Here is a 26752-nt window from a genome sequence, read left to right as displayed (position 1 = left end):
TTTATTTAGTATTTTCTTCAAATCAACTCACTTTTTTAAAAACAAAAATACCTACTTTAGGCTGGCTTGTCCTAAGCAATAGAGAAATCACCAGTTTAATGTGCTCCACTTACGTGCTGAATACATAGTAAAATAAATGTTTAATGCTTAAATATTTAAATAAAAGTTATGTCTATACAGCATCTAAAAATACTGGATGCACCATTAAGTGGTGAGGTGTACCACTCTTTAGAAAATACAGTCTAATTCCAAGTTCTGCAACAAAGCAAACTTTGAAATTGTTCATAAATGTTTAAGTCCCAAGCTTTTATTGCCAAGGCAACTACAAAAGGTCCAAATCTTAAAATTTCTGATCACCGCAACTCTCAACGCTTGGTTTACTGCACAGACATTATTTGCCACAAAAAAGACACTTACAAGAAAGATGGTCTCCTGTGAATGAATAAGCTTGCTTTGTCTGTTTGTCTGTTTGTTTCACAGGATTTCCTTAAAAGAAGCCAGGCGATAAATCCGATCATGCCCCCAACCTGCCAATTTGTCACCTGTTTTCTTCTCGTGCACCTTGCGTGCTCCGACTTGGTTGTCATGGAATCTAACTTTCAAATGTTTGTGTTTTATCTCTCACAGGCCTACTTAGTACCCCACCTTTGCTTTCATAACCCTTTCCCTTCTTTGGTCCTCTTGTTTCATACAGCAGGTGCTCAATAAATGCCCGCGGAACTGAACAAAATCAATACAATCCAAATCTTACGGCCACGACAAGTGGTGTTATTTGTTATCACGCAAAAAGAGACTTTTATTTTAAGGCTGTTACTTCCTTCAAGGTAAGGACTTTGTCTAAGCACACTTATACACTCTGGGCAACGTACAATGATTTGAAAAGTACACAGCATGGTAGTTTTTCTCCTGTCTACTCCAGAGCCTCAAACACACACAGCCTGGGAAAGCTCCAAGAGTATAACCTAAAGCTTTTAAATTTTATAAATTGGCCTTTAATAAATTGTACAAAGTATTTAATAAAAAAGTTCATATTTTTCAAAGACATAGGTACTTCATGGTTAGCCCTACCCTAAAAGACTCCCATGAAAAAGAAACGTTGAAAATAGAAAAAGAGGAGAAAGTCAAACGAAAGGAAGAAAAGAAAAATCAGCTGACAGCATTTGATTTACTTCTGGACTCTCTTCCTGGCTTTCGAACCTTGAAGACAAAAAACAAAGAAATTCAAATCATTAACTTACCAAACCTAAACATCAGAAATACATGCATTTTTATATACTTTTCCATATTTAAAAATCTAATTGACTATGATGATTTGTGGAGATGAAAGTCATACACAAAGGTACTGGTTAATAGCCTGAAAATCTTAGGAAATTGTGTCCATTTTTTAATATTTGAAAAGATACGCCGACATCTTCCAGTACATTAGAACTCTCCCACTGGTAAAACATATCCAATCTACAAGGGCACTGAAATATTTCTCCCCCAAATTTTTATTGTGCAATTTAAAATACAGTAACTGCTAATGTAAGCTATAGCAACAAGACAGGCATTCATTTCTTGGCAACGACGAACTAACGCATATTGTGAAAAGCAAAGAGTAAAACGATAAAATGTGTTGCCCTGTAAAGCCTGCTACCTACATACTCTGTGGGCAGGAGAGGCCTGGGCCATTCCAAAACCCGAAGGCTTTTCCACCAGGAATGAAATCGATCCCAACTGAGCAGCTTTCTAAAGAAGCCTCAGGCCTGACACGGGTCTAAGTACCTCATGACAGTTCCTACCCATCTACTCCTGAGCTGGGATAAATCGGTGATTCTTTACCGGAGGCAGAATTCTTTGCGGGAATCCACCTCACCGAGGAGACTCGGTTCCCACCTAGCACCCCCACTCCAGCTCCAAGGAGAGCACAGCAGTGGGAAGGATGCGTCTAAACCTGATCCCGGCTGCCTAGTGCCCGGCAAACCAAGTGCCTTCCCACTGGCTCGCGCCTCCCTCTGCCAGGAAACGAGCAGCGGCACCGGCTGAGGGGCGGCGGGTCGCCCATAATTAATCAATGAATGCAGTCAGCAACAGATCAATAACTTCTTTTCTGAAACGTACAAAACACCCTTTGAATCGAGGACAAGGTATTTACCACACGTCTTCTATTAAGCAATTTCTAAAGGTTTTTTGTTCAGTTACTTATGTGGAAGGTCTGTTTAAAGACCAGTGTTTTTTTACTCTTCCAAGTGCCAGTTTTTATTTAATCGCCATACACTTCAATTAGAGCAAACTTCAAATTTACGTGAATATCTTTTTTTTTTCCTGCCACTGTTAATACTTAGACTATATGGCTGGCTTAAACTTGTAAGCTTTTTCTTCAACTTTTCTGGTATATAAAAACTATCCCACGGTAGATTTTTCATTTTTTATTCAAGAATTTTGAGATTAATTTTGCACAGAAACGAAGACTGTTGTGACAGGGAGACACTGGCATAATGGGACATCACAAAGGCAAGGTCAATAATCAGTACTATAGTACACCTACTTTTCAATAAATTTTGGAATCTATCGTCATGTTACAGAGGACACTTAACAATAGTTACTACGATGTTCAAGGAGTATTATTCTCGTTAACATCCTAATTTGTCACCTGACTCTTAAATACCACTGCTGCTGATTCCCTTCAATGTAGATTTAAAATTTTCCACTGCAACTAGAAACACTACCACCACCTGGAATTTGTTATATAATCAGGATTCTGCAACATGGCATCTTTGCTGCATGTATCAATTCAGTATTTTCCCTAACAATCAATTCTGATTGTGGCAGAAACAGTATTTTTCCTCTCCTCATCTCTTTTAAAAATATACCCATTTTCATAATATATTCCCACTGGTAAAAGGTCCAGCTGTAAGACTAATGCATAAAATTTAATATGTGGAAAATGAAAAAATACAAGTTTGGGTACTCTTCTATGATTTTATTAATGCAGAAGTAAGAAACAAGTGGGGGGCTTCTTTGCCTTAAAATATCCCCCCCCCTTTTTTTTTAACTATATCACAGATACTCGAGAGGTAAACATAAATCCTGCTTGCCTCGCCTTCGTCAAGAATGGACTAAAACTCAAAGCACTTCACAAATACTACTAACAAGAGAAGAGACTGTGGAGTACTGTCCTTTCATGAACGGGAGGGACAAAGCACACCAGCCATAAATATCATGGCTACATTAACTAATTTTTAGTACAATTCTGAAATACTGGCATGGTTTTGAAATGCCAGAATATGCATGGCTTTTTAAGGCTTATCATTTTGTGGGGGGAAAAATTACTTGCAGCAAATAACCAAATTTTCTCAATTGGTAAAAATTATGCCTTGCATAAAAATAAAAGGATTAGAGGCCTCTGTTCTTCTTGAAAACCACCCCATCACCCCCTCTCTTTCTTTGAGAAAACCCACACAATACACATTTTGAAAGCTTTCAGAATGTGTTCTTACACAATAGACCCCCAACTAGTCAAAATGAGTTTAGGTGTATCAAGAAAATTATACATGTTTTTAAAACGGTCTAAATAGATATTAAAGGAAAGTTGCTCCCACTCTGCCAGGCACAGCATCCTGAAAGATCGCACAGTGAGAGAAATCTCTTACCATATTGTAAACCATAAATTGTGTTTGAAAATAAAATTGTTAATGAAGAAACTGACATTTCTAAAGCTGCTGTTTGAGGTAACCATTCTTGAAACACATTTATGACACAAAATCTTAAAAGCTCTAAAACACAGAAGTCACCGAATTGTATTATATATTTCTTTAAAACAAAATCCAAACATAATAACGTGCCTCCTTCTTCAAGTTACTTTAAAATGATGAAATATAAATACATATTTTCATGAACGCTTGGTTTTTTGTTTTGTTTTTGTTTTTTTTTTTTTGTTTTTTTTTTTTGTTTTTTTTTGCCAGAAGCAATAACATTTTACCATCTCAGGTAATATTTCTCTCATTTGTGAATATTTAGACAGTAAAATACCTTAACTAGCCCTATACTTTTGGGGAAAAGATGAATTGCAATGAGAAGAGAAAGAGCATTTAAGCATTAAGCTTAAGCATTAAGCAATGCAGAGTTTATAGGAATAAAGGAGAATCTGATTATTCTTTCTCTTTTTTTTTAAATCAAAACAAAAAAATCTGGATTGTTCTCCTTAAATTTGCAATGGGGTCCACACTCTACTCAGGACTTTAAATCAAAAATTTTAGGTATAAAAAACATTGTTCCTGGGTACAGGCGAATTTAAAATCACTTCCGTATCCCATTAAGCCATGTTCAGGTCACGAACAACCCGCAGGCAGTCAAGAGGGGCCCGAGTCTTCTCCACGCACAACTGAGTCCGCTTTGGTCTAAACGGGCACCAACCTTACTGTGACAGCGTAGGCCCTTTGCTCAGCTCATATTGCCCGTTTTGAAATTTAAGGGATTTTTGTTTAAGAATATTGTTCTATCTTTATAAATGCTCCTTAATCTCCACCCCCCCCCCCCCTCACTGTCATGGCTGCTGCTAGTCTCTGGCTGAGACAGGCTTCCACGCACGGCTCCTCGGGGCTCCTCACCTCCTAATAAAACACGGACAAGACGGGAGGTGGGGAGGGTGGAAATGAGGAAATGGAAGTGGCTGCAGAAAAGAGAGAGGAACTTCTTCAAAACCTTTAGCCTCCAGGGTGAGGTTCTGTCCTCCCTCTCTGGATGCCCCCAGTATTCTCTGGGGTAAATTCAGATAAACCTAAGGATGTGCGCTCAATAAATACTACATAATAAAGACTACGTTAACAGAATCGGAGCGAAAAGGATTCTCTTTGAAAGTCGAGTGTTTGCCGTCCACGAACATACACAGGTGACACTCTCAAAGGAAAGGTAGGACACATCCCTGGCTGGACTCAATGGGCCACTTGTGCTTTAACACAACTTTTACAAAAAAAAAAAAGCAAAAGCCTTTATTAGAAATCCAGAAACGTTGTTTCAGGACCAACAAAAGGCAGAGAGATAGAAGTCTGGAAAAAGGAAAAAATGGTACCACTCCAGCACTGAATTTCTTCACCGAGTCCAACAAATCCCCTCTTGTGAAACCTGGACCAGGTGCCCCTTTTCCTGAGCCACCCACGGGTGCGCCGCTTTCGAAGCCGACCACACCGCAGCCCGCCCTCGCTGCGCCCTTTGCAGGCGCCCCCTTCCTAACGCCAACGCTGGCACCGCCCCGCGCTGCGGGGAGCCTTCGGCACCAGCCTACAAGCCACCTCGGAAATGACTGTAGACTTTGCTTTTTGCTTCAAGAGCTTTGAAAGGTGACGACCCGAGGCTCTAACTCCTTGCGTCCCAACTTGTCCAGAGAAACGAGGAGTTGGCACACTTTGCTGGGAGCGCTCGGACGGCTCAGGCAAGTGGGGCTTGGCAGCTGCAGTAAGCCCAGGAACTCCTCGCCCGGTCCGGACAGTCCGCTCACCCCGTTCCGTAGATCAATGTGCGGAAATGGAAGAGAGAGTTCTGGCTCCGGCATTTGAATGCTCCGTGTCGTGGGCTCCCTAGATGCAAAATGAGAGCACCTCCCGCCCCAACTTCATGATCACGATGGACAGCAAATAATACGGTGTACGTACAGAGGGCACTGTGACCACACTCTACAAACACGAGCTCTTCCTGCACAGTATTTTATTAGACAACCAAAATGTTACGACCGTAAGTGAACCTCTTATTGAGTGGAAGGAAATGAAATCTGTGTTTACATAAGGAGAAAGCTAACAGGCAAGACCGTTCAACTTACGGGTTTGTGTGGCCTCTTCTGTCTGTGTATCTGAGCATTCCATATCTTCAACACTGGATTCTGTGCTGTCGATTCCTTTCTTTCGCTTCTTACGTGTAAAGATTTTTTGAGAGAGAGAGAAAGAGAGATGTGGTCTGACGGTCAAAGCAGTAAACACACGAACCTACCATAAAACCACCATATATGCGAATCTATCCAGGTGTGGGCGTATCAAAACAAGCAGAAGACCGTTCACAATGTCAGGGTGGTGGCCGCCCCTACGGGAAGGGGCTGGGGATGGCAGCCAGTGGGATGAAGAGAATCTTCAAGGATACACTTAGTCTAAATGTGAGCTGATTTGTCACCACCACCTCTAACTTTTTATGCTTCTTCAGAATCATTTACCACTGAAAGCCTCACCATCGGGATCGATTATACGGAAAGTCTCTCCTAAAGCAAAGCGTTTAACACAACGGGTATCACCGCTCGGACCAACAATACTTATTCTCCCCATTTCACAGTGTGTGTTGTGTCTGCGGTGGGGGAGCAGGGGGTAATCTCTCTACCTGATCAATGGGGAAATCCACACCTTGTCCATACAGTATGGATCACTGGTTATATCCTACAAATCGGTGGTAAAAGTCTACTTTAATGACAAACTTCCAGTAAATGTATTCTTTTGGCACACTTTTTATTAAAAGGTTAGGAGGGCATAAACCTACCTGTAAAGGGGGAGTCTGAAGAGGAAGTACACGGCTCTCCTAAAACCTCAAAAGCAGGTTGGCTTTTCTACCCTTCCCTCAGGCCTTTCCAACTTTCTATTTATTTTTCTAGTTGAGGGTTACTTAAAAGTTAAGGCTCGTATTCTGCCACCGGCCCGTCTTCCTAAGTGTTCATTCAATTTCTTTTTATTATTTTCAATCACTTTTCTAACTAGTTCAGTCCTGTGTGAAGTTTTTAAATTACTCAACATGTCTACAAATGGAAGACCTTAGTAATAACTTTACGACTTTGTATTTCTCGTATACTTTTATCCCAATTTAAATGTGTTAAAATCCAAATGACTACTCAAAGCTTCCCTCGGTTGCCTGGATTTCATTTAGGAAATCCTCTCATTTGTCCCCGATTTCAGATTCACAACGCGTCGGAATGTCCTCGCTTGTATTTTGTAACAATTCATGTGAAGTTAAACTTCACCTGAGCATTTCCCTTGCCGCAGGCCATTCCGCACTCTGCTCTCTCGCCTGATGGCAACCGCGGGTTCCGCTCCACAGAGAACGACACGGGAAAAGCTCGACTCGACTCAAACTACATTATCTTAAAACCCCCGAATGGTCAGAACTGTTATTATGCACGTATTACGAACAATCCCACTGTTTCAAAATATTCTTAAGGTGGCCGTGGAAAGATCGGGACTCACATATACCCACCACGTTCCTAAAGAACGTGCACAAAAAGAACTTGACGGCACCTTAAGAAACTTGAAAAGGCGTTCATTTAGCAGATCTGTATAAGGAGGTACTGCCTCTCAAAAATAGCTGTGAGAGTGGCTGTAACTTCATATAACTGATGAGAGAAGGGGAGAGTGCCTTACATCTTTCTTTTCCAAAGTGTTGCTTCATGATTACCATCTAAACCCTGCTGGGCTGAACAGATTGGTTCGATAATTACATACAATAACTGCAGTGGGCAGGTAACCCTCAGCTGGCACAGGGCAGCTCCCCTGTGAGAACTTCCATATGCAAACTGCACTGATGGAGTGCATTAGGTACATCTTTCCTGCCGGTGCACAGGCCTGATTAACGCCAGCCAAGACTCCAAGGTTAGCATGTCAGCAGATTTGTGATGCATTAGGCAGGAATAAACACAGACACTTTTGTTCGTTCGGACCAAAATTAAGGAGGAATATTTCACTACTATATTGCTTTCCATACGGGAAAGAACGCATTTTCCGATCTTGAGGGGGCAGTTTTTTAAATGCTCATTACAAAGGGGGCTATCCAATACATTCTAAAGAACCTAGTGTGTTCATCTTGTTTTCAAGCTTATTTAATTAAAAAAAAAAAAAAAGAGCTTCCTTAATCTCCATGCAGGTAAATGACACAGGAATGAAAATCAGCCAGTATTCAAGCAAAAACAAACCACCCGTGTTGTAAGCATCATGCAGTAGGTAAAACACTGAATCTCAGGTGGGTATCTCCAGCCCAACTTTTCTGAGAACGTATTTAGTTTTGACAGAAAGGACCAATGGTCTACAGGAAAAGACCAATTTAAAAAAACAAAACACAAACAAACAAACAAAAACCCTTCCAGTTTAATAGCATGTGAGTTAGTGTGTTATTTCTACAAGACAACGAGTAAAATTCCAAACAATTCACTGGCAGCTTCTTTCTCCCGACTGTCTCCAAATGCTTCATTTCACTATTTGTCAACATCCTGGGCTTCAGATAGTGTGTATTTTGGTTCTCTTTGAACAGAAAACGGCTTCACAAAGGCACCACACTAATCTCTGATTCTGTCATATTCCACACCAGGTCCCACAAAGTGCCTTTGCATTTATAAACGAAATCAAAATATTGTACGACACACAAGAATAACTTATAAACTCAGAACAGAGTTTTCTTTTAATTCCGCACAGCTAAAATATCTGCAGAAAATTAGGTTTATTTCAAAGGGCATTAGCGTATGTGTTACACATTGTATTTTTGAAGTGTTCAGATATGCTAGGCTAAAATTTAGTTAATTAGCAGCTTCTCACTTCCAGCTTAGAAACAGGGAGACAAATCAGCTAGATGCATTTGGACTGATAATTTACTAATAGTCTAAACACTGACTAGAGACCAGTCAGAGACTTAAAGCTGTTTTAACGGGGCAAAGAATTAAAATCTTCTGAGGCAAAAACCAAAGACCTGTTCATTCTCTGCTTCCCAGGTCAGAGACCAAAAGATCACCTCTAGACCCTTTCAACAGCCTCTGGGAAAAGCCAATCAGATGTCTGGCTACAGCAAAGGAGAGGAGGTTCCAGGCCTGTGGCTGGTTTTTCCTCCTCATTACAAAAATCACACATGTTTATTATAGAGACTTAGCATATACAGCCTTTGGAACCGTGCATGTGTCAATGAACAAAGAATTTTAAATACAAACAGGTGACCGTACTAATCAGTCCATCTTACTTTGTTCATTTGGTTAAGGCCACCTAAAGTCACCATGCGGATAGACACAGTTTATAAATTACTCCTCCATACGTTAACAGCAACCAGAAAAACAGGCTGTTACTCAACAGTAACTAAAAAAGATCGAATGGATCTTCTGCGAAGGTGAAGCAGACGCGACCGGGGGCTTCAGTTAAAATTCACGATGCAGACAAAACACTGAGGCTGGGGAGGGCACAAGGCCAAGGGAACTGTGGGGTGTTTCCCAGCTGGGGGTGGGGAAAGACCAGAACTCGGAGCTCTTTGTTTTTACAGGGTTTCCATCTCGGAGCTGTGCCGCCCCGCTCACCCTGGGCAGGAGGCGGCGGCAACTCCCGGTTGCTTTGCCTCCACATTGACGTGTCCCTTCCTAAAGGGGTCAAGCCCACGGAGCGGTGCGCCTGGCGAAGCCCAGCGCTCTTCACCTGCGCGCTCTCGGTGAGCCCCGCGTGGCACTGTACGTGGACAGACGTGCGGGTCTGCACCTGTCCGGCAACCGTCCACCTAGCGCTGTGACGATAAAGAGCTGACTTCCTATCGTACTCCAAACCCTTTGCAAACTGTGTAATGCTGAAGTGGACATCAAGCAAGTACAGACGTATTTTGAGGAAAAGCAGGAAAAGGTCAGACGTAATTGGAAAAAGAAGAAATGGAAAGAAAAGAAGTGGGTCAGGAAGCGAGTAAGGGACTTGAAAAGAGGGGCAGATTCATTTGAAGAATAACCTAAAGCTATTCTGCTAGAATGCATTGAAGTGATTTATTGTTTTAAAAGAGTTCCAGTGATAAAGGCTGTCACAGGAATCGCGAACGTCACCATTTCCTTCTGCAGTAACTCCGGCCTCCGTGTTACTGGGGGCGGAGAACCCACCACACATCGACTGAGCACCTACTGTGTGCCCGCAACTGTTAACAGGCTTCGCTCTCAGGTTGAAAAAGACATGCTAACAAACAGATGAAAGCAAAAGACTAATTTTGGCTTTTAGAAAACCATTAAGCACACGCAAGTGAAATTTCTAAAACCATACGTATGGAAGTCCTATCAAATCACTGTAGAGGTCTGTAAGTTGTCTCAAGTCCAACGTGACCCCCCGCGCGCAGAATGTCATTCTATGAAGGACCAATCCGTACATAAATGGGACACGTGCACTGCAGCAGGATCCTCGCACAGAGTCGTGACACCGCGGCGATGCTTTCCAGGAAGCAACTTGATTTGTGCTGGCCCCGCTCGGGTGGGTTCGTACCTGAAGAACTGAGCCCTGAGCGCCACGAGGTGTAGATTTTCACACACTTCCACTTTTTTGTCTCTCACACACAGCAACACACAAACATGCAGTCTGATGGGGCGGTCTCACGTTACAAGGTTGTGAGGGATGTCATCACGTACGCGTATAGCCGGGATGCCTTGAGGTTTTTGTTTTCGGGGTTTTTTTCCCCCTCTCCTTAGGGAGGGGGCCCTACCACAACATGACTTCATTTTATTCGTTGTTGTTATTTGCTTCCATTTACGTGTCCCGTCTCCATGTTTAGTTATCTACTCTGGACGTAGGAAGAGGAAGTACAACTCCGGTAAATTTTGCTGATTTTAACAGGTCTGGGGGACTGGGTTTAACAAAAGAAAATGTTTCAATATAGGATTTCCCATGAGGAATGAAGGATTCCCTGTTATCAGCTGAAAATGAACTAATGACACACAGTGTACAGAAACAAACAAACAGAAAACCAAAAACTAAAATCTCCGGTGACCGTAACATGGGAGACGGTCTGCAAGGAGCTGAGAATGAAACACGCTTGGTTTACTCTTGTGGGGGGAGGACATAGATTCGGGTTATCTTGAAACGTTCACACACACACACACACAAGTTAAAAATAGATGTTTTAAACACATAAGTGTTTAAAAATAAGGGGGGGGGGGATATTTGACGGACAATATTTCAACCTCCTTCCACCCAAACTCTAAAGAAATGAACACAAAGGACAGTTAAGAACTATTTCAGCAGCGGACAGTGACAGTGCCTCACACCATAACCTTTGGGAAGTGGTGGCCAAGAACAGTCAGACACTTCTAGAAAGCAACATGAGGCTCCTACCCAACGCTGAACCACACTGGAGAAAGATCATGAGGGAACACCATTCAGGAATCTTTTGACACTGACGTCCAATTTACAAAATATAAATAGGAAGCTTGGAAAGGAAGACTGGAACAGCCCCCGAAAGAGACCTTCCCTACTCCCACAATGCCTCATCAAAAGCTGGACACGCAATTCTGTTTCTCCCCTGGCTGAGAAGAAGCCTGGAGAAAGAGGGCAGAACAACCACAGTCATTCAGGACTAATTATTTTCAACAATAAGCATGATTTACCAAAATAGATGACTAAAGAGAAAACAAGTAAATGAGAGCAACAGCCATGGAGAAGAACCCCCAATGAGGCTTCTCTCACTGTGAATTTAGATTTACCAAATGTTTGCCTCTTCTGGCTAGGAAGAGAATGGAACAACTACTGAGGACAGATGATTTGGCCCACTGTACCAGCTAAGCTCGGCTCTCCAGGTCCTCCCCAAGTATGAGCTGCAGGCAGAGAAAGTCCCTTTACAATACAGGGTATACCATATTCATGGAACAGAACGGAATATTGTGAAGATGTCAATTGTTCCCAAAGTGATATGGTCAACGCATTCTCAATCAAAATCCCAGAAGCATTTTTGTAGAAATTACTTAACGGATTATAAAATTTATGTAAAGCCAAGGCACCAAGAATAGCTAAGACAAAGAGAAGAACAAAGTTGCAGGGCTTACACCATCAGATACCATTACGAAGCCAGTAGTTGAAACAGTGTGGCCAGGCAAAGATAAGTAGGCCAATGGTATAGAACAGGATCAAAACACAGATGTGCAGACCCAAACACATATGGTTTGAAAGCCTGCTACATGCTGTGGGGACATTACAGTCTTCAATAAATGGTTCAAATCAACGAATAATCCACAGGAGGTAAATAAACATGGACTCATACCACGCACAAAATCAGCTGCTGGTAAATCGTAGACCTAAATGCAAAAGATAAAATTTCTTGACAATGACCGAATATCTTCATGATCTTGGTAGACAAAATGTTCCCAAAACAGAATGCAAAAAGTACTAACCATAAACAAAAAGACTGATAAATTAGGCTTCATTAAAATGAAGGACTTCGGCCATCAAGAGATACCATAGTGACAGAATGAAAAGATAAACTACCAATCGTAAAAAACAAACAAACGAACAAACAAAAAATGTGTAATACACAGACTGCATATATACGAAGTAGGCAGGTCTGGCAAATCAAAAGAAAGCTGACAATCACCTCCCCTCCCCCCCCCCCCCGCCACTTTTTCATGGACAAAAGATTTGAAATGCACCTCACAGCAAAAGGACAATGGAGACTGACGGGCATAGGAAAAGGTGTTCCAAATCAATACTCTCAAGGAGATTAAATTAAAACCACAGAGAAATACCAGCACACATCTACCAAAATAGATAAAATTAAATACAAGGCAACAAATAGTGTTGGTGAGTGCTGGTGAGCAGCCTCTCACAGGCTGCTGGTGGGGAGCATCAAGTGGACAGTTGCTGTGGGAAACTGCCTGGCATCAGCACTGAAGCTACACGTTAAGTAAGCCCTCTACCCCGTAACTCCACTATGTATATACCCCGCCGGAAATCAATGTATTGCCTTCCCAAAAGAAGCTAAAAGAATGTTCTTAACCGGCATTCTTGCAAGTGCCAAAAACCGGAAACAGTGCACGCGTCCATCACTAGAAGGGATAAGTGAATTATGATGCAGTCATATAATGCAGCGCTCAGTACACAGTAACGAAAAATAAACGACTCCGGTTGCATGGAAATTCAGACATACAATGATATGATCGACACAAAAGGGTACATGTCGTATGGTGCCGTTACTGCAAATTTTCCTTAAAGGGCAAAAGCAATGTATGGTGTTGTAAGTCAAAATACTGGTTACTTTTTTTTTTTTAATTTGTTAATCTGTATTTATTTTTGAGAGAGAGACAGAGTGCGAGTGGGGGAGGAACAGAGAGAGGGGGAGACACAGAATCCAAAACAGGCTCCAGGCTCCGAGCCATCAGCACAGACAGAGCCTGACGCGGGGCTCGAACTCATGAACTGTGAGATCGTGACCTGAGCTGAAGTCGGCCGCTCAACCGACTGAGCCACCCAGGTGCCCCCTGGTTACTCTTAATGAAGGAATAATGGCTGAGAGGAAGGCATGAGAGAGGTTTCTGGGATTCAAGTAATGATCCAGACCTCGATCTGGGGGATGTTTAAATGTATATGTTCACTTTGTAAAGTTCAAATTCCACACTTATTTGTGCATTTTTCTGTATATACATCACGCTCTCACTTAAAAATATAGGGCGAAAAAAGCTGCTTGACAAAACCCAGACAAGTAAGACAAGATTAAACTACAGAGCTCAAGCAGCTAAGGAAAAGAATCATTAGTCAACACTGAATCCGCTGACCTAGAGAACTGTGGCTAAACCACCAAGTGAAACACAAAGAAATGTATCAACTTCAACAACCTAAATTTATGTAAAGAAAATACACTTTCTACTACATAGCATGCTCAACCAGCTAGACAGACGTTCACCAAATTCAGAGGGTTTATCTGGGGCGATCTGACTGAAACTACGGGCTACGTGGTATAAATTTAATACTACATGGGGGGCAGTCACCTCAAGAGACAGGAAGGTGGCCACCAGAGCGGAAAGCCTTTACCCTTACTGAACTCTTTGCACCGTGTTCCAGGCTGAGTGCCAGCAGGGATTCATTTCACCATGGTTAATGGTTTTTCAGAGAAACTCTAGAAAGGCCAACTAGCATAATATAACTTAAAAAAAAAAAAACTAGAATATATGGGAGTGGAAAGAAGGCTATGTACACATCATTCACAGGAAACAAGAGTATACACTGTCTGCAAATTGCAGGGCCACACGCTAGGCCTGTTCACTGAATCTCCAGGGATGAGACTCAAGAAATTCTGACGAGCAGCCCTGTTGTTGGCTTGGGCAAGCAACTTAATCAAGGCCGTGCAAGAAAATAGCTAGTGGAGGCATTACCTTCCTTTTAACTTGCTGAGTTCCTTCCAGTAAATTAAGCTGTTCTGAACCCAGATGGGACAGGGAGGAATTCTTTAAGGATGGAACCACATGCTATTGGTCTTTATAGCCCCAGGGACCTAGCCTAGACCAGGTGCATAAATTAGACTTTGATATCGCTGAATGTTGGTTTAAGAGAACACAATGAATCCAGTAACTGCTGGAACTACTGCCCGGTTCTCAAGTGTTCAGTTCTAATCAACAAGGAAAATCTTTGGCTGTGTACTTCCTAAAGGTAGAGCGGTACTTAGTTTTTTTCAGCCTCGCCTGTAGGTTATCCCCAAATCCTGTGCTTTAAATAAAACTCTCTGGCTACTGAGGCTGAAAACATTTTCAAGTGGGTAAATTCATACTTCACTCTAGTTTCCAAATGTGCTGCACCACAACCAAGCACGATTATAAAAAAAAAAAAGGATAGAGACCTTGCTTCATTCTGCTGCAGATCAATTCTCGTAGGTTTCTGCCATAATGGACAAGTCTTGGGAACAGAGAAATATACACTGAATTGATTAAACCTTTCCCTTTCCAAAAGAGAGTTGGGTGTCATAAATACAAAGAACATATACTTTAAAAAAAGTTTTAAGAGATTGTGACAAAGGGAAAGGAAAAAAATATATACTAATTACAAGGTTAAACATAATTTCTATGATTGAGCATCATAATTAGCTCTGGGCTTCCTAGTAGCCGGAGCAAAATAATGACATCTTGATTATACACCCTTTGCTAAAAAAGAGATGGGCCATTAATTTGTCAAAGGAAAACTTGCCAGTCAGTGCAGCTCTGCCCTTATCTGCTCTAGATGTGGGCTATTTACAATTTATTTGAAGAAAATGTTCTCGGGCTTTAAAAAAAAAAAAAAACAGTCTGGACCAACTCTTCCGCGTTACAAAAAAAGACAAAAGGCCAACAAAGTTAACAACTCACCTACAGTAACAGGGCTATCAAAGTGTTTCATGATCTCACTTAATCTTAACTGTTATTAACTTCTTTTTAACACAAAGAATAGCCCTGTGTCAGTCAGCTATGAGGGAAGGAGGGAAAAAGCAGGAAACTAATAGAGTGGGAAATCTAGTAACTCACTTGATACTCGTTTTTGCCCTCTCAACGAAGCTTTCTTTCTGCAGACAGGGGTTGGCCCAGAGGGAAATCTCCGGCCTTCTGAACTACCCAAGGACACATGAGGACTGTGACGTCACAGACCCTGGTTCTGCAGAGCACTGACCTACTGGGCTATGAAGTCAGCCAAGCTGCAGAAACCACGTTTTCTCCAGCACGGAAGTCCCAGCAACGGCGCCCTGCAGAGTAAGGGGCTGTGGCACTGGACTAGGTCTCACCACAATTGATCTCTAAGTTCCCGATCGGCAAAAATTTAGAGGAAAACACCACAGACGCTGGCTACGAATATTGCCGCACAGAAAGTCTGGCCTTGGCAGGCACGTGCAAAGTCCAAATCTGCTGCCTTACTGAACAATTCCACTCGGGCCGCCATTTTATCCCCTGCACTGCAAAGCTGGACGTGGCTTGCCGCACACTGGCTGACCACAAAAACGGGGAGATGCCATTAAGACAAAACTTCCAAAAGGAAAAGACATGTGTACGTAGATGCAGCGCATAATTTCGGATCCTGTGGTGAGACTACAGAGAGACCTAATGTTTGCCAAAAACGTCAAATTCATGATACAATTTCAAAATTCTTATCTCCTTAGAAGTTAAAAAGAATTACAAAAATCTTTTAAGATGGTGTTCCTTATTTAAACCCTTTTTCTCACAGTTTGGAATAAGAAAGGAATGAACTGGAATTTACAGTCAACGACAGTAAAAACAGGCAACGCTACACAAAAATATTTTTCTGCTAAAAGTACTTTCCCTTTTCTATTTACAAGCAGCTAACACTTTTTATTCAATAATTTCAGACTGTAAGGGAAATCACTAAATTAGTCAATAATTTAATTATTAAAAATAACCAAGAAGTTGACGTATACCTGTCAAATCTAAAATTTTAAAGTGATACCAGGAGTTATTTACATGTCAGCGCAACAGTTCACCCATCAAGCCCGTTGTTAATATCGCTCTCCGAAAAATTAAACCTCCTTATATGAAGATACATCGCTTTACATGACGACATTTCTGTAAACAACAAAATAATGTTCAAATGGTGGGGGCACCTGGGTGGCTCAGTCAGTTAAGCGGCCGACTTTGGCTCAGGTCATGATCTCATGGTTCACGAATTCGAGCCCCGCGTAGGGCTCCGTGCTGACGGCTCGGAACCTGGGGCCTGCTTCGGATTCTGTGTCTCCCTCTCTCTCTGCCCCTCCCCTGCTCTCTCTCTCTCTCTTTCAAAAATAAATAAACATGACAAAATTATTTTAAAAAAACACAAAAAAACAAAACAAATGGTGAACACTGTCCACCAGCAAACCAGGAAACTTTCAAACACTACTTTTCAAACAGTAATTTTCGATCCCTGACTTTCAAATGGTGCGCTGTGACCACACCAACAAACGAGGAAGAGCTAAGAGCCCAGAGCAACCCTGCCAGGTGGCCTGGGAGGTCAAAACGCCCCAAACCACGGGCTGAGTGCCCCATTCAAATCCCTCTGCCAGACATCAGTATCCCAAATCAGAATCTTGCTAGGAATTTACGAACTTGCTACGGGATAAAGAAACATCCATTCATTTTTCTACAACCCTCTACATATTTTTCTGTCTTGTATCACCTTATATGATGGTGATAAATATTTAATTGCCGAGCAGTCTGTTACAATTTTCTTTACTCATTTACTTTCCGAAAATTAGTATTTGCTGCAATTATTGTCACAGGAAGCCAAAGGATCACTTATAACAAAATTCACCTTTGTTACTGTTTTTGCTCTCAGGCCTCCGTTCTCCACAAGGCTGAGGTCCAGCTTGCCATCGTCCTTGCTGCCTATGGCTCTCAGTCCTTGCAGAAGAGTGTCTCGCAAGTTCTGATAAAGAGGTTTCTCGGCGTAGTCCAATAATTTCACTGTTTCCATGTATTTAGCAATTTCATCTAAAAGAATGACACGATTATTCGGTAATCATTCAATCAAAATACAACGTACTTAGCTCTCACTTCTAAGAAAATAACTCACGGTTACGGTAAAATTAGACCACATATCGGTATCTGGTTAAAATACGTTTTTTACAATCATTTCTTCAATGGAAAGTACGCTTTCGAAGTCAGGTATCGTCAGGCGAGTCAAATCAAAAACTTATTTTGGGATGTAATGTGAAACACGTTTTTGTCATCGTAAGGGACAAAAGATAAAAGACATACTAAAATCTAAACGTGCACGGAAACAACCGCCGTTGTCTTAAAGCTACAAAAACAGAACAGGAAAGGGCCTCGGACAGATTATGAAGTAACATGTACCTAAAGATCAGGAATATCACGGCCAGTATCTTTTGCCATGGAAGCCATCAGTCCCACAGAGGACAGCTGCATGCTTTGTCTGCGTACGTGAGAAATCAAACGTACCAAGAACAAGCTGAAGAAAGGAGAGGGAAGCAAGGCCTCGTTTTCCCGTAAAAGAGAAAAATCAGCTTCTGAATGACGAAAGGCTTCCTGTGCACTGAGGCAGAAGCGCACCCCCAGAAAGAAATCTTACTAGTCAGGATCAACACTTCTCGGCACCAGAAATCCATCCTGAGGCGACGGACGCGACGCTCCCCAGCCTCTCCCTTCCAGCGCCCTCCAGGAAGCTTGTGCGCCCGCTGCCTCACACGCTGGCTCTTAGAGCCCTACCTGTCCTCTCCAATCCCAACAGATCCAAACCCAAACTCCTGATCTGCCGCTAAGCCTGCTCCGCCGCACCCCCCCCCCTCCCGTTACTGAGAATGCCATCCTTCCAGCTCCTCAGGACAAAAACCTCTCCCCACACCCCACACCCACAAAACCAACAGATCTTGACAGTGCTACACACACAGACACACACACCTTCATTCATCTGAGTATTGACTGGCATTCACTATGGGGCAGGCACAATTCTAGATACTCGGGATACGTGAGGAAAACCGAAGTGAAAATCGCTCCCTTCAACTTTCTTACTCTGACAAAGGGGGTCTCTGGCAAACCTCACTGGGCATGGTCACACAGGGAAATCTCTCCTTCCGAGACGGGAAAATGTGAAGCATGTTCACGACTCCTGTTCAGTATAATAGTCATGTATGCTTTCAGTCAGGACACGAAGGCAAGAAAAGAAACAGACATAAAGAGTGGAACGGCTTATTCACAAACACAACGGCGTATGCAGAAAATCCTAAGGAATCTATAAAAAAAAAAAAAAAACCTAGTGGGACTAATAGGTAAATTTATCAGGGTCACAGGATACAAGGTAAATATAAAAAAAATCGATTTCTATATACTAGCAACGAACAATTGGAAAAATAAGATTTTTAAAAAACTGATCACTTACAACGGCATCAAAAGCTGTCAAATACCTAGCAACATATACAGTGAAGGTGGGTGAGATTTTTGCAGAGAAAATTATAAAACAGTGAGATAAATTAAGTCGGACGAAATTAAGTGGAGGATATACCACATCTATGGACCGGAAGATCCAATAGTAACAAGATGTCAGTTAATCTGTAGAGTCAATGCCATAGCACTCAAAATTCCAGCAAACTGGAAAGGGAGGGGATGTGTGTGGCATTGACAAGGTGATTCTAAAATGTACACAAAAGGTCGAGGATAGCAAAACACCAGAGTCAAGTTTAAAGAACAGTAGTGCTGGAGGACTTAAACCACCAGATAATCAAGACTCAAGATAAGGCCAGATAGAGTAATTATGACAGTATGGCCCAAGAATAGACAAAAGACTAATAAAAAGAAAGGAGTCCAGAAACATCCACAGATCCACAGTTGATTTAAGACAAAGGCAGCACCATAGGGTAAGAGTGGTTTTATCAAGAAAAGCTACTGGGTCAACCGTTTACAAACACAGGGTGGGGAAGAAATCTGGCCTCTCCTCATATAATGCACAATAATCAATTACAAATGGAATATATAACTTTATGTGTAACTGGCAATCTATAACTGCCAAAAAACTGGAAATAATCCAACATTAGAACAGATAAATGGTGGCATATAAATACAACAATTCTGTTAGAGATGAGAATGAACACATCACTGTTTCCCGTGCGACAACGGGGCCCCGGGAGGATCTAATGCACAGCATGGTGACTGTAGTTAACAACTGATACCATAGGGGCGCCTGTGTGGCTCCGTCAGTTGAGTGTCTGACTTCGGCTCAGGTCATGATCTCACGGTTCATGAGTCTGAGCCCTGCATCGGGCTCTGTGCTGACAGCTCAGAGCCTGGAGCCTGCTTCAGAGTCTGTGTCTCACTCTCTCTCTGTCCCTCCCCCGATCATGCTCTGTCTCCCTCCCTCTCTCATTCTCTCTCTCTCTCTCTCAAAAAATAAAATAAAATAAAATAAAAAACACTTAAAAAAAAATAATAATTGGTAGACTGGAAAGTGGCTGAGCGTAGGTCTTGAGCAGTCTCACCACACACACAGACACACACACAGTTAACTGAGGTGATGGAAGTGTTAATTATCTTTGATCTTGTTAATCATTCTACAATATAAATGTATATCAAATCACCACACTGTACACTTTAAATGTATACAATTATATTTGTCAATAAAGTTAAAAAGTAAGTAAGTAAAAACATTAAAAGAAAAAAAAAAACCCGTGCAACGATGGGAACGAATTTCACAAATACAATACTGAGTCAAAGAAACGGCTCTACCAGAGATACGAGTTAATTTCATGAGGGCAGGGATTTTTACCTATGCTGTTCGCTCTATGACTCCATTTTTATACAGCTCGAAAATAAATCTTTGGGGTTGGAAGTTAGGCTAGTTATTAGGCCAGAGAGGGGCTCGTGACTGGTAGGAGGCACAAGGAGGGACTCCGAGAAACCTATAACATTCCATTTCTTGTGTGGCTGGTAAGACTGCAATTTTAAATAGCCTGAGGTCAGGGTAGACTTCCCTGGAAAGGAGACAACTGAGTGAAGACTTGAAAAGACATCTAAAGACATCTAAGTATATGCAAAGTGACCGCCTCTCTCCCACTGCCCCTTCCCCTGCTTGGATTCCTGTGGCAATCACCCAGCCTCAGCCTGCTCCAGCCGAGCCCTGCCTTGCCCCCTTAGCTGTCTATGCTCAGAACAGGAGCTAGACAGATTTCCCTTAAAGACAGACACTGATGTCATTCTTCTACTCTAAACCCTACACTCTTGCTCACAGTGAAAGCCAAAGCCCTTCTGATGGCCTAAAAGAATGCATTCCTCAAGTACACCAGGTACTTCTGTTCCTTCTGCCTACAACCCTTCCCTGGGCTTCCTCTAGCTCCCTCCCCATCTCAGACTGCTCAGATGTCACCTGCTTAGTAAGGCCACTCTGACCAATGCATTTAAAATTTCAACCCTCCTCCCCAACTCGATTCCCCACCCTGTCCCCACACCTACCAATTCTATTCCCTGCTTTCTCTCTTCCCCCGTAGTACTAACCATATAATCTACTGTAAAATACACTCTTGTGTTTACTGTCTCTCTCTCCCAACTACAGCATTAGCTTCATGAACACAGGAATTTTTAGTTATTTTGTTCACTGGTATATCCCTAGTGCCTAGAATGGTCCCCAGCATACACTAAGGCCTCAATTAAAAAAAAAAACAAAAACAACCAGTTGAATTCATGAATGAAATTTGGCTCCTTTCCTGAAAGCACTGAATAATAATGTAAGCAAGCTCGGGTACCCACTCAGCCCACCTTTGGAAAGGGAACTGCCGTGTCCGGGATGACAAGAGGCCCCAGCACAATGGCTACACTCAGAAACGCCTAAGCTTTTACATCACAGCATCTTCCGTGGACATCACGGCTCTTCCTCCCAGAAAACAAAACCCCCATGAACATTTAAGAAGTCTTTTCCTACCTGGCTTATTTTTCTCAGGAAAACATTTGTCCATCAAACCTGCAATATTTTCTCGGTATCTGTTAAAAATTAAAGAATGAGTCATTGTTGGAAGCTGTATGCCATGGAAACTTATTAATATTTAATAACAGTAAATAGCACATTAAGCAGCACTGTGTTACATCCTAAATATGCTCACAGACATTCTTCTAAAACAAACTGAACAAAACACCAAAGACCCTTAATATTTAGCAAGTACTTTCTTATTTCCACATTAGTATCAGTTAAAACTATAGTTTCCATTGAGAAATCCTGACTTAAATACATCTACCTTATCATGATTTTACCCAAAATAATTTAAGTTTTCCTTTACCTAATTTTGGAATCTCTAACATAGTTAGGATCTTTCAAATTATCCTCCCAAGGAAGATGGCCACTAAGCCACTGGATCATGCAATAACCCAGTATTTCCAAATCACCACGTCTTGATGGGGCTACGAATATAAAAGAAGCAGCAGGTTAAGTATACCAAAATAACTTTAATGTATGATTTCAAATATATATAAAGCAGTAAGGTAAAACAGTCAATTGTACAGTCTTGTTTTTCATCAAAACTTATCACTGCATTTAATAAAATACTAAATAACTATCGGGCAATATGAGAGAAATAATTTACCTCCAGCTAGCAATTTACTTTGAAATCCAAACTGGCAAACTCTAGAATTTCAAACTGAGACTGCTAGTCTAGGAAATAAATTATAAAGCGGTGACACATCTAATACTGCCCTTGGAAAACCTGAAGATCTTAAAACTGCTGTATATGAAGGGGCCCAGAGAACCGGGGGGGTTTCAGCTCCTCCCCAGTGCTGGGCGCGGAAAGAAGAAATGCCCGCTGTAGAAACAGGCCAACTTCGTAAGTGACAAAGTAAAGCTTGCCTGCTACAAAGTTGTGGCTGCACGAGGAACTTACAGATGTTTAGGCAGCGGGGGGCGGGGGGGAACACCCCACATTCGACTAAGCTAAATAAAACCAAAAAGAAACCGTCACCGAGCTGACGGAACCACCTTCACTGCTAAAGCTGAGGTGTTTTTGAAGGACAGAAGGAAAACGGGGGAAGACACGGGTGGCCCAGTTACACAACTGCAGGAGACCAGCCTCCTCCCGGGTCTTCCCCCACCCCACCTTGCCCCTTGGGGTCTTATTTATTTTATCTACTTATTTATGCAAAATTAAGAACCACGCAGGAGTTCAACCAAAATGCTGGCGGTGTATTTCTTGGTCAAGCGCTGCCGACATACCCACGCCGTTGTGCGCATCGATGCTGGTGAATTCGATCGTGCCATCGTGACATCTTTTGGGGTCTTCTTTGTATTCTTTGTGAATTCCTTCCGGGCAATACCGGTAAGCAAGGCCATAATCTACCAAGTACACCTATAAACGTCCGAGCACCAAGAAAAGTCAAAGCCAAAAGGATTGCACACACACTCCTTTGTGGCCCAGAGACAAAATTCTGTCACTGGATTCATCCGCAAGGCCACACCACTGCGCCCCAAACAAGCGCGAGCCAATAGGCTAACATCAGCAAATACTTAATTCTGAGGGACTTTTTACTTCAAGAAAAAGGTGAAATGACCGTGTCATTATAGTCCAGAGAACACGAGCCCACGTTATACACACTTTTGGATAAGTGTGTTATCCTTGTAATTAATCCTGTCTCCTCGACGTGCGCAAAGCTTATACCTATTACACCTTTTCTTACACTTGGTCTAACACAGAACTGAGCATAGAGGAAACCATCGAACCTTTTGCTGCAATACAACTGCCCCACACCAGGTCTAAGACTGACTTAGATGACACTCGGTGCGGTAACGATCTTCTATTCCTCTGCTCCTTCACTTACAAAATAATCAAATATCAATTCATTTCATAAAAACATTTCAGAGTACAATAATGACCTGAAGAACTTTTAGATGAGGCTCTTATCTGCATTTAAATATTACATATTAAAGTCAAGTTTCACAATTAAAACCGAATTTTAATACTACAGTGCACCTCTCTGTGGGCACGTACACGTGGGTCTGATGAGCATACAAAGCCAGGACATTCGGCTCTCTGCTACTCCACAGCCACATATCATATCTCTAATTGTGGGTAAGTGGCTCCCAAACGTAGGCATTTGATCACAAGAGGAAACTGAAGTAAAAATATGGGGACGGATCTAGCACATACATCTAACACCAGAAAAAGAATCCCATCCAAAGCATATGCCCGAAGGATAACAGAAGTGCAAAAATATTTTCCTATAAACAAAAGGCAGCATATTTTAGTTAACTGCAAACTGAAATAAGCCACACTTTCATTTATTACACTGTACAAATCCAGTTCACTTCAATTAATGGAACCCTTATGGTTCAGGTTCTCAGCGATGTTTTGTTTGCTTGCTTGCTTTTAACCTTTTTAAAACATCTAACACAAGACGTCTGGGAATCCTGTGATCGCCCGGAAGAGTTCCCCAACAGCATGCTACGGCGTGGCGACTTCCCTCTGTTACACGTGTAGAGATCCCTGACCGCCACCGTCACGAAGACGGGGGACGGGATCAAATACCTGAGACGGTAGAAAATAAAGGGAAGGCCAAGGAAAAAGGAAAAATTAAGCAAGGGGAAGTTAAAGACAGGTCCGAGAAAAAGAATACAGTGGAGTATCAACATACACACACGGAAAATATCTAGTCCTTGCTCACACGCTATCGGGAAGACACGAGAACACACAGGGGACAGATGATGTGCAGTGGCCCAACGATGTCGTGCCAACTAAACCTCACTTTAGCCGAAATCGTGGCAACGGCTTCGGGAAAACCACGTAAAGCCCTCTACTGCAGCCAAACTGATCCAAATAAAGGTACAATAACATTAGCTTTTCTCTTTTCCTTAAAAAGTAAAAATTACAAAGTGAATTGTAAGAAACTAAAAAAATGCACATTTGAATTCCAAACACTAAGGGCATACAAATTTAGACAGCTAAGATATTTCTGTAAACCAATTGATTTGAATAATCAACATGTTAAAGACCAAATTTTCCAAGTAACAGAACACTTACATTTGATGGATTTCTTGAACAAAGGAAATAAAAAAAATGACAAAGCAGACAGGCAAACATAATTCATCGGTGCACTATATAATTTTAAGCTTCCACCCCCAAATAGCTATTTGAAATTCATTTTGTATCACAAGCGCTTCTTCTGAATACTATTTAGGACAAAATAGCCAACTTGATAAAGTGCCAACAAATCGCATCAAAAATGTAGAATGTTAACTAGATAAAAGTGTCAAGAAGAAATATTATTATTACCATATCTACTTCAAAAAGTAAAACTTCTGCACAGGTTCAAAAGTTCAAAGCAACCGTATCTGTTTTCAAACAACAGCTTTTAAATAGTAGAAATTAAAGTTAATAAAGCTACCTGGTCAGGATTCTTGTAGCTCAGAAGAAGGTTTGAGGCCTTGATGTCTCCGTGTACATACTCGTGCTCGTGAATGTACTCCAGAATATCCAACTAAGAAAGCACCATATAGAATAAGTTAGTGCAGTACCCAACACCGACCAGCAGAGGACCGAGCTTCAACACAACTAGCTTTTACGGGATTAAAACAAGAGGAGTGTAGCTCACATACAATTCTTAAGCTCAGCTGCAAGACAGTTTTCCGAGAAAACCTTTTGGCATTTGCTTCGTATATTTTCTGAAGGTCACTCCCAAAGCGATCCATTATCATAAACCTGTAACTAAAGACAAACAGGGAAAGTCAATGAACGAAACGGAACTCCGGAAAACCTATCCTACAATGACTCCCCTCCTTTCAGAGTAATTTCTTCAAGGCAACGTTCGGTAAGGAAGCAGAATGAAGAGGGAAGAGAGGAAAAAGAAGGAAAGAACGAAAAACATCTGAAACAATTTCTTCCAACTGGAAATCTCCGGAGTGGAGAGTGCTTGGCCGTCTGCCTTTCACCTTGAAGGCCTCCTCCTGTCTCAGCCAGTAAGCTTCCCGAAGACACTATTCCCCGCAATAGTGTCTATAGCCCACGGACAGAGTCCAGCAGACTCATTCACAGTGAAGATAAAACAATCTGAGTAAGACCAGGATCACTGATTTTTCTCCTACTAAAGTTACCTTATACTTCTAGATAACAGCTTGTTGCCTGTGACTATCGTGTTTTTCTCTATTTTCAGGGCACATTTTAGCAACTAACTTCCTACTAAAATCAAGACTATCAGGAGACACTGTTAACAACAGCTAAATTCAATAAAACGGCGTAAATGGCGTTAAAGGGCTGTACGTTAAATATCCAAAGGACGAGATTCAGGGAAGAACCACCGCCCGGGGGAAATGAGAAGATTTCTGGCTTTGCCACAAACCCCACCGTGTCACCCTGGCCAGGTCACACGACCTCTCCAAGCCCCGATTCCCACGGCGTCAAACGAGAGTGGGGCCTCAGGCTTCCCGAGGTCTTTTCTGGCACTCGAATTCTAACATTCAACAGCCTCAGTGACACTTCGTGTGTGCCCACTGTGGGTGCAACACCCTGCTCCAGTAACACAGTGCACCTTGTGCTCTAAGGGTCAGCTTTTACCTTCATGGAGTCTCCCGATTCTGCCTCGTCCGGTTAAATCAGTACAAACCAAGACCACACTCACAACGTACCTTCCAATGGGAATAAGATGAACGATGACCATCCCAACGACGGCCGGCGCTCACGGAAGCCTGGTCTGAGCAAGGCACTATTCTAAGTACTTCAGATGGACCAGTGCGTGCCAACCTAACATCACCCTCGTGAGGCACGGGCTCCTATTTGCCCCATTTTACAGCAGGAGAAAACTGATGCCTGGTAATCTGTCCTCCAGGAAAGGGGGGAGCCACGCTTTGACCTCTACGTGAAACATATCCAAATAAATAAATGTCAGTGGTACCCAAAAATCCCACTTATTTTTAGCTGAGAAGCCTATGACGTATACCACATGTCCAGTTCAACAGAGAAGGAAAGCTAACATTAAAAGACAACAGGCCAAAATTACAAAAAAAAAAAAAAAAAATCAGGATTCTATCCACTTTTGAAGTGGAAGAGAATTGGAGATCATCTTGTCTAAACATCTTTTGATAAATACATTAACGTCTACAGAGGTAAAGTGATTTGTCCGAAGTCATGTGATTAGTCAGAGGCAAAATGTACTCATTCGTGCAAGATTTTCCAGGACAATGTGACCTCTAACTTAGTAAAGAAGGAACAGTAATGGGACTTCCTGGTTTCCTCTGCCCACGGGTTCGGAAAGTTGAGGAATGGGACCGGGACACGCACACGTTCGTTTTTACGGTAAGTGACGTAATTAGTATAGAATAGCACGTGGGCAACAAACCTCTGCAGACCATCTAAACGAGGGCTAAAATACAACTTCATTCCACAGGAGACCCATGAAGACACCACTCTGAGCACATCTCTGTCTCTAGTCACAGGCCACTCCACGACCACCGTCAACAACCCCCCCTCACCGCCTTACTGTTTCTAAATTACACACGTCAACGGACATTCCCATCGCCCGTGTCATTTTACCCGAGTCCCCAGGGAAGTGCACGTTGATGGTTTCACCTTGCACAAGTTACTTAGAAACTACGCTCATGTGACTCCTCGGGGGTAGACG

General features: G+C 42.2%; 1 protein-coding gene across 7 annotated transcripts in view; it reads right to left on the bottom strand.

The window, feature by feature from the left end:
- Window positions 1–747: 747 nt before the first annotated feature.
- Window positions 748–26752, bottom strand: part of VRK1 (VRK serine/threonine kinase 1) — a 76690-nt gene continuing 50685 nt past the window's right edge. For 2 of the 7 annotated variants that reach the window (XM_045452027.1, XM_045452033.1), the window contains 9 exons: window positions 24735–24843; window positions 24524–24616; window positions 22359–22491; window positions 21433–21553; window positions 21081–21139; window positions 16968–17146; window positions 5795–5882; window positions 4524–4592; window positions 748–1197 (listed from right to left, as the gene is read on the bottom strand). In XM_045452027.1, coding sequence (XP_045307983.1) covers window positions 1166–1197; window positions 4524–4592; window positions 5795–5882; window positions 16968–17146; window positions 21081–21139; window positions 21433–21553; window positions 22359–22491; window positions 24524–24616; window positions 24735–24843 — 883 coding nt within the window. In that variant the 3' untranslated portion in view covers window positions 748–1165. Of the gene's footprint in view, window positions 1198–4523; window positions 4593–5052; window positions 5671–5782; window positions 5883–16967; window positions 17147–21080; window positions 21140–21432; window positions 21554–22358; window positions 22492–24523; window positions 24617–24734; window positions 24844–26752 lie in introns of those variants that run through there. The other 5 variants (XM_045452028.1, XM_045452031.1, XM_045452032.1 and 2 more) reach the window with 5 other exon arrangements.

The sequence above is a fragment of the Leopardus geoffroyi genome, chromosome B3, assembly GCF_018350155.1.
Source record: "Leopardus geoffroyi isolate Oge1 chromosome B3, O.geoffroyi_Oge1_pat1.0, whole genome shotgun sequence".
Lineage (NCBI taxonomy): Eukaryota > Metazoa > Chordata > Mammalia > Carnivora > Felidae > Leopardus > Leopardus geoffroyi.
Note: the sequence above shows the minus strand (reverse complement) of the source record. Positions and strands in the feature narration are given on the sequence as shown.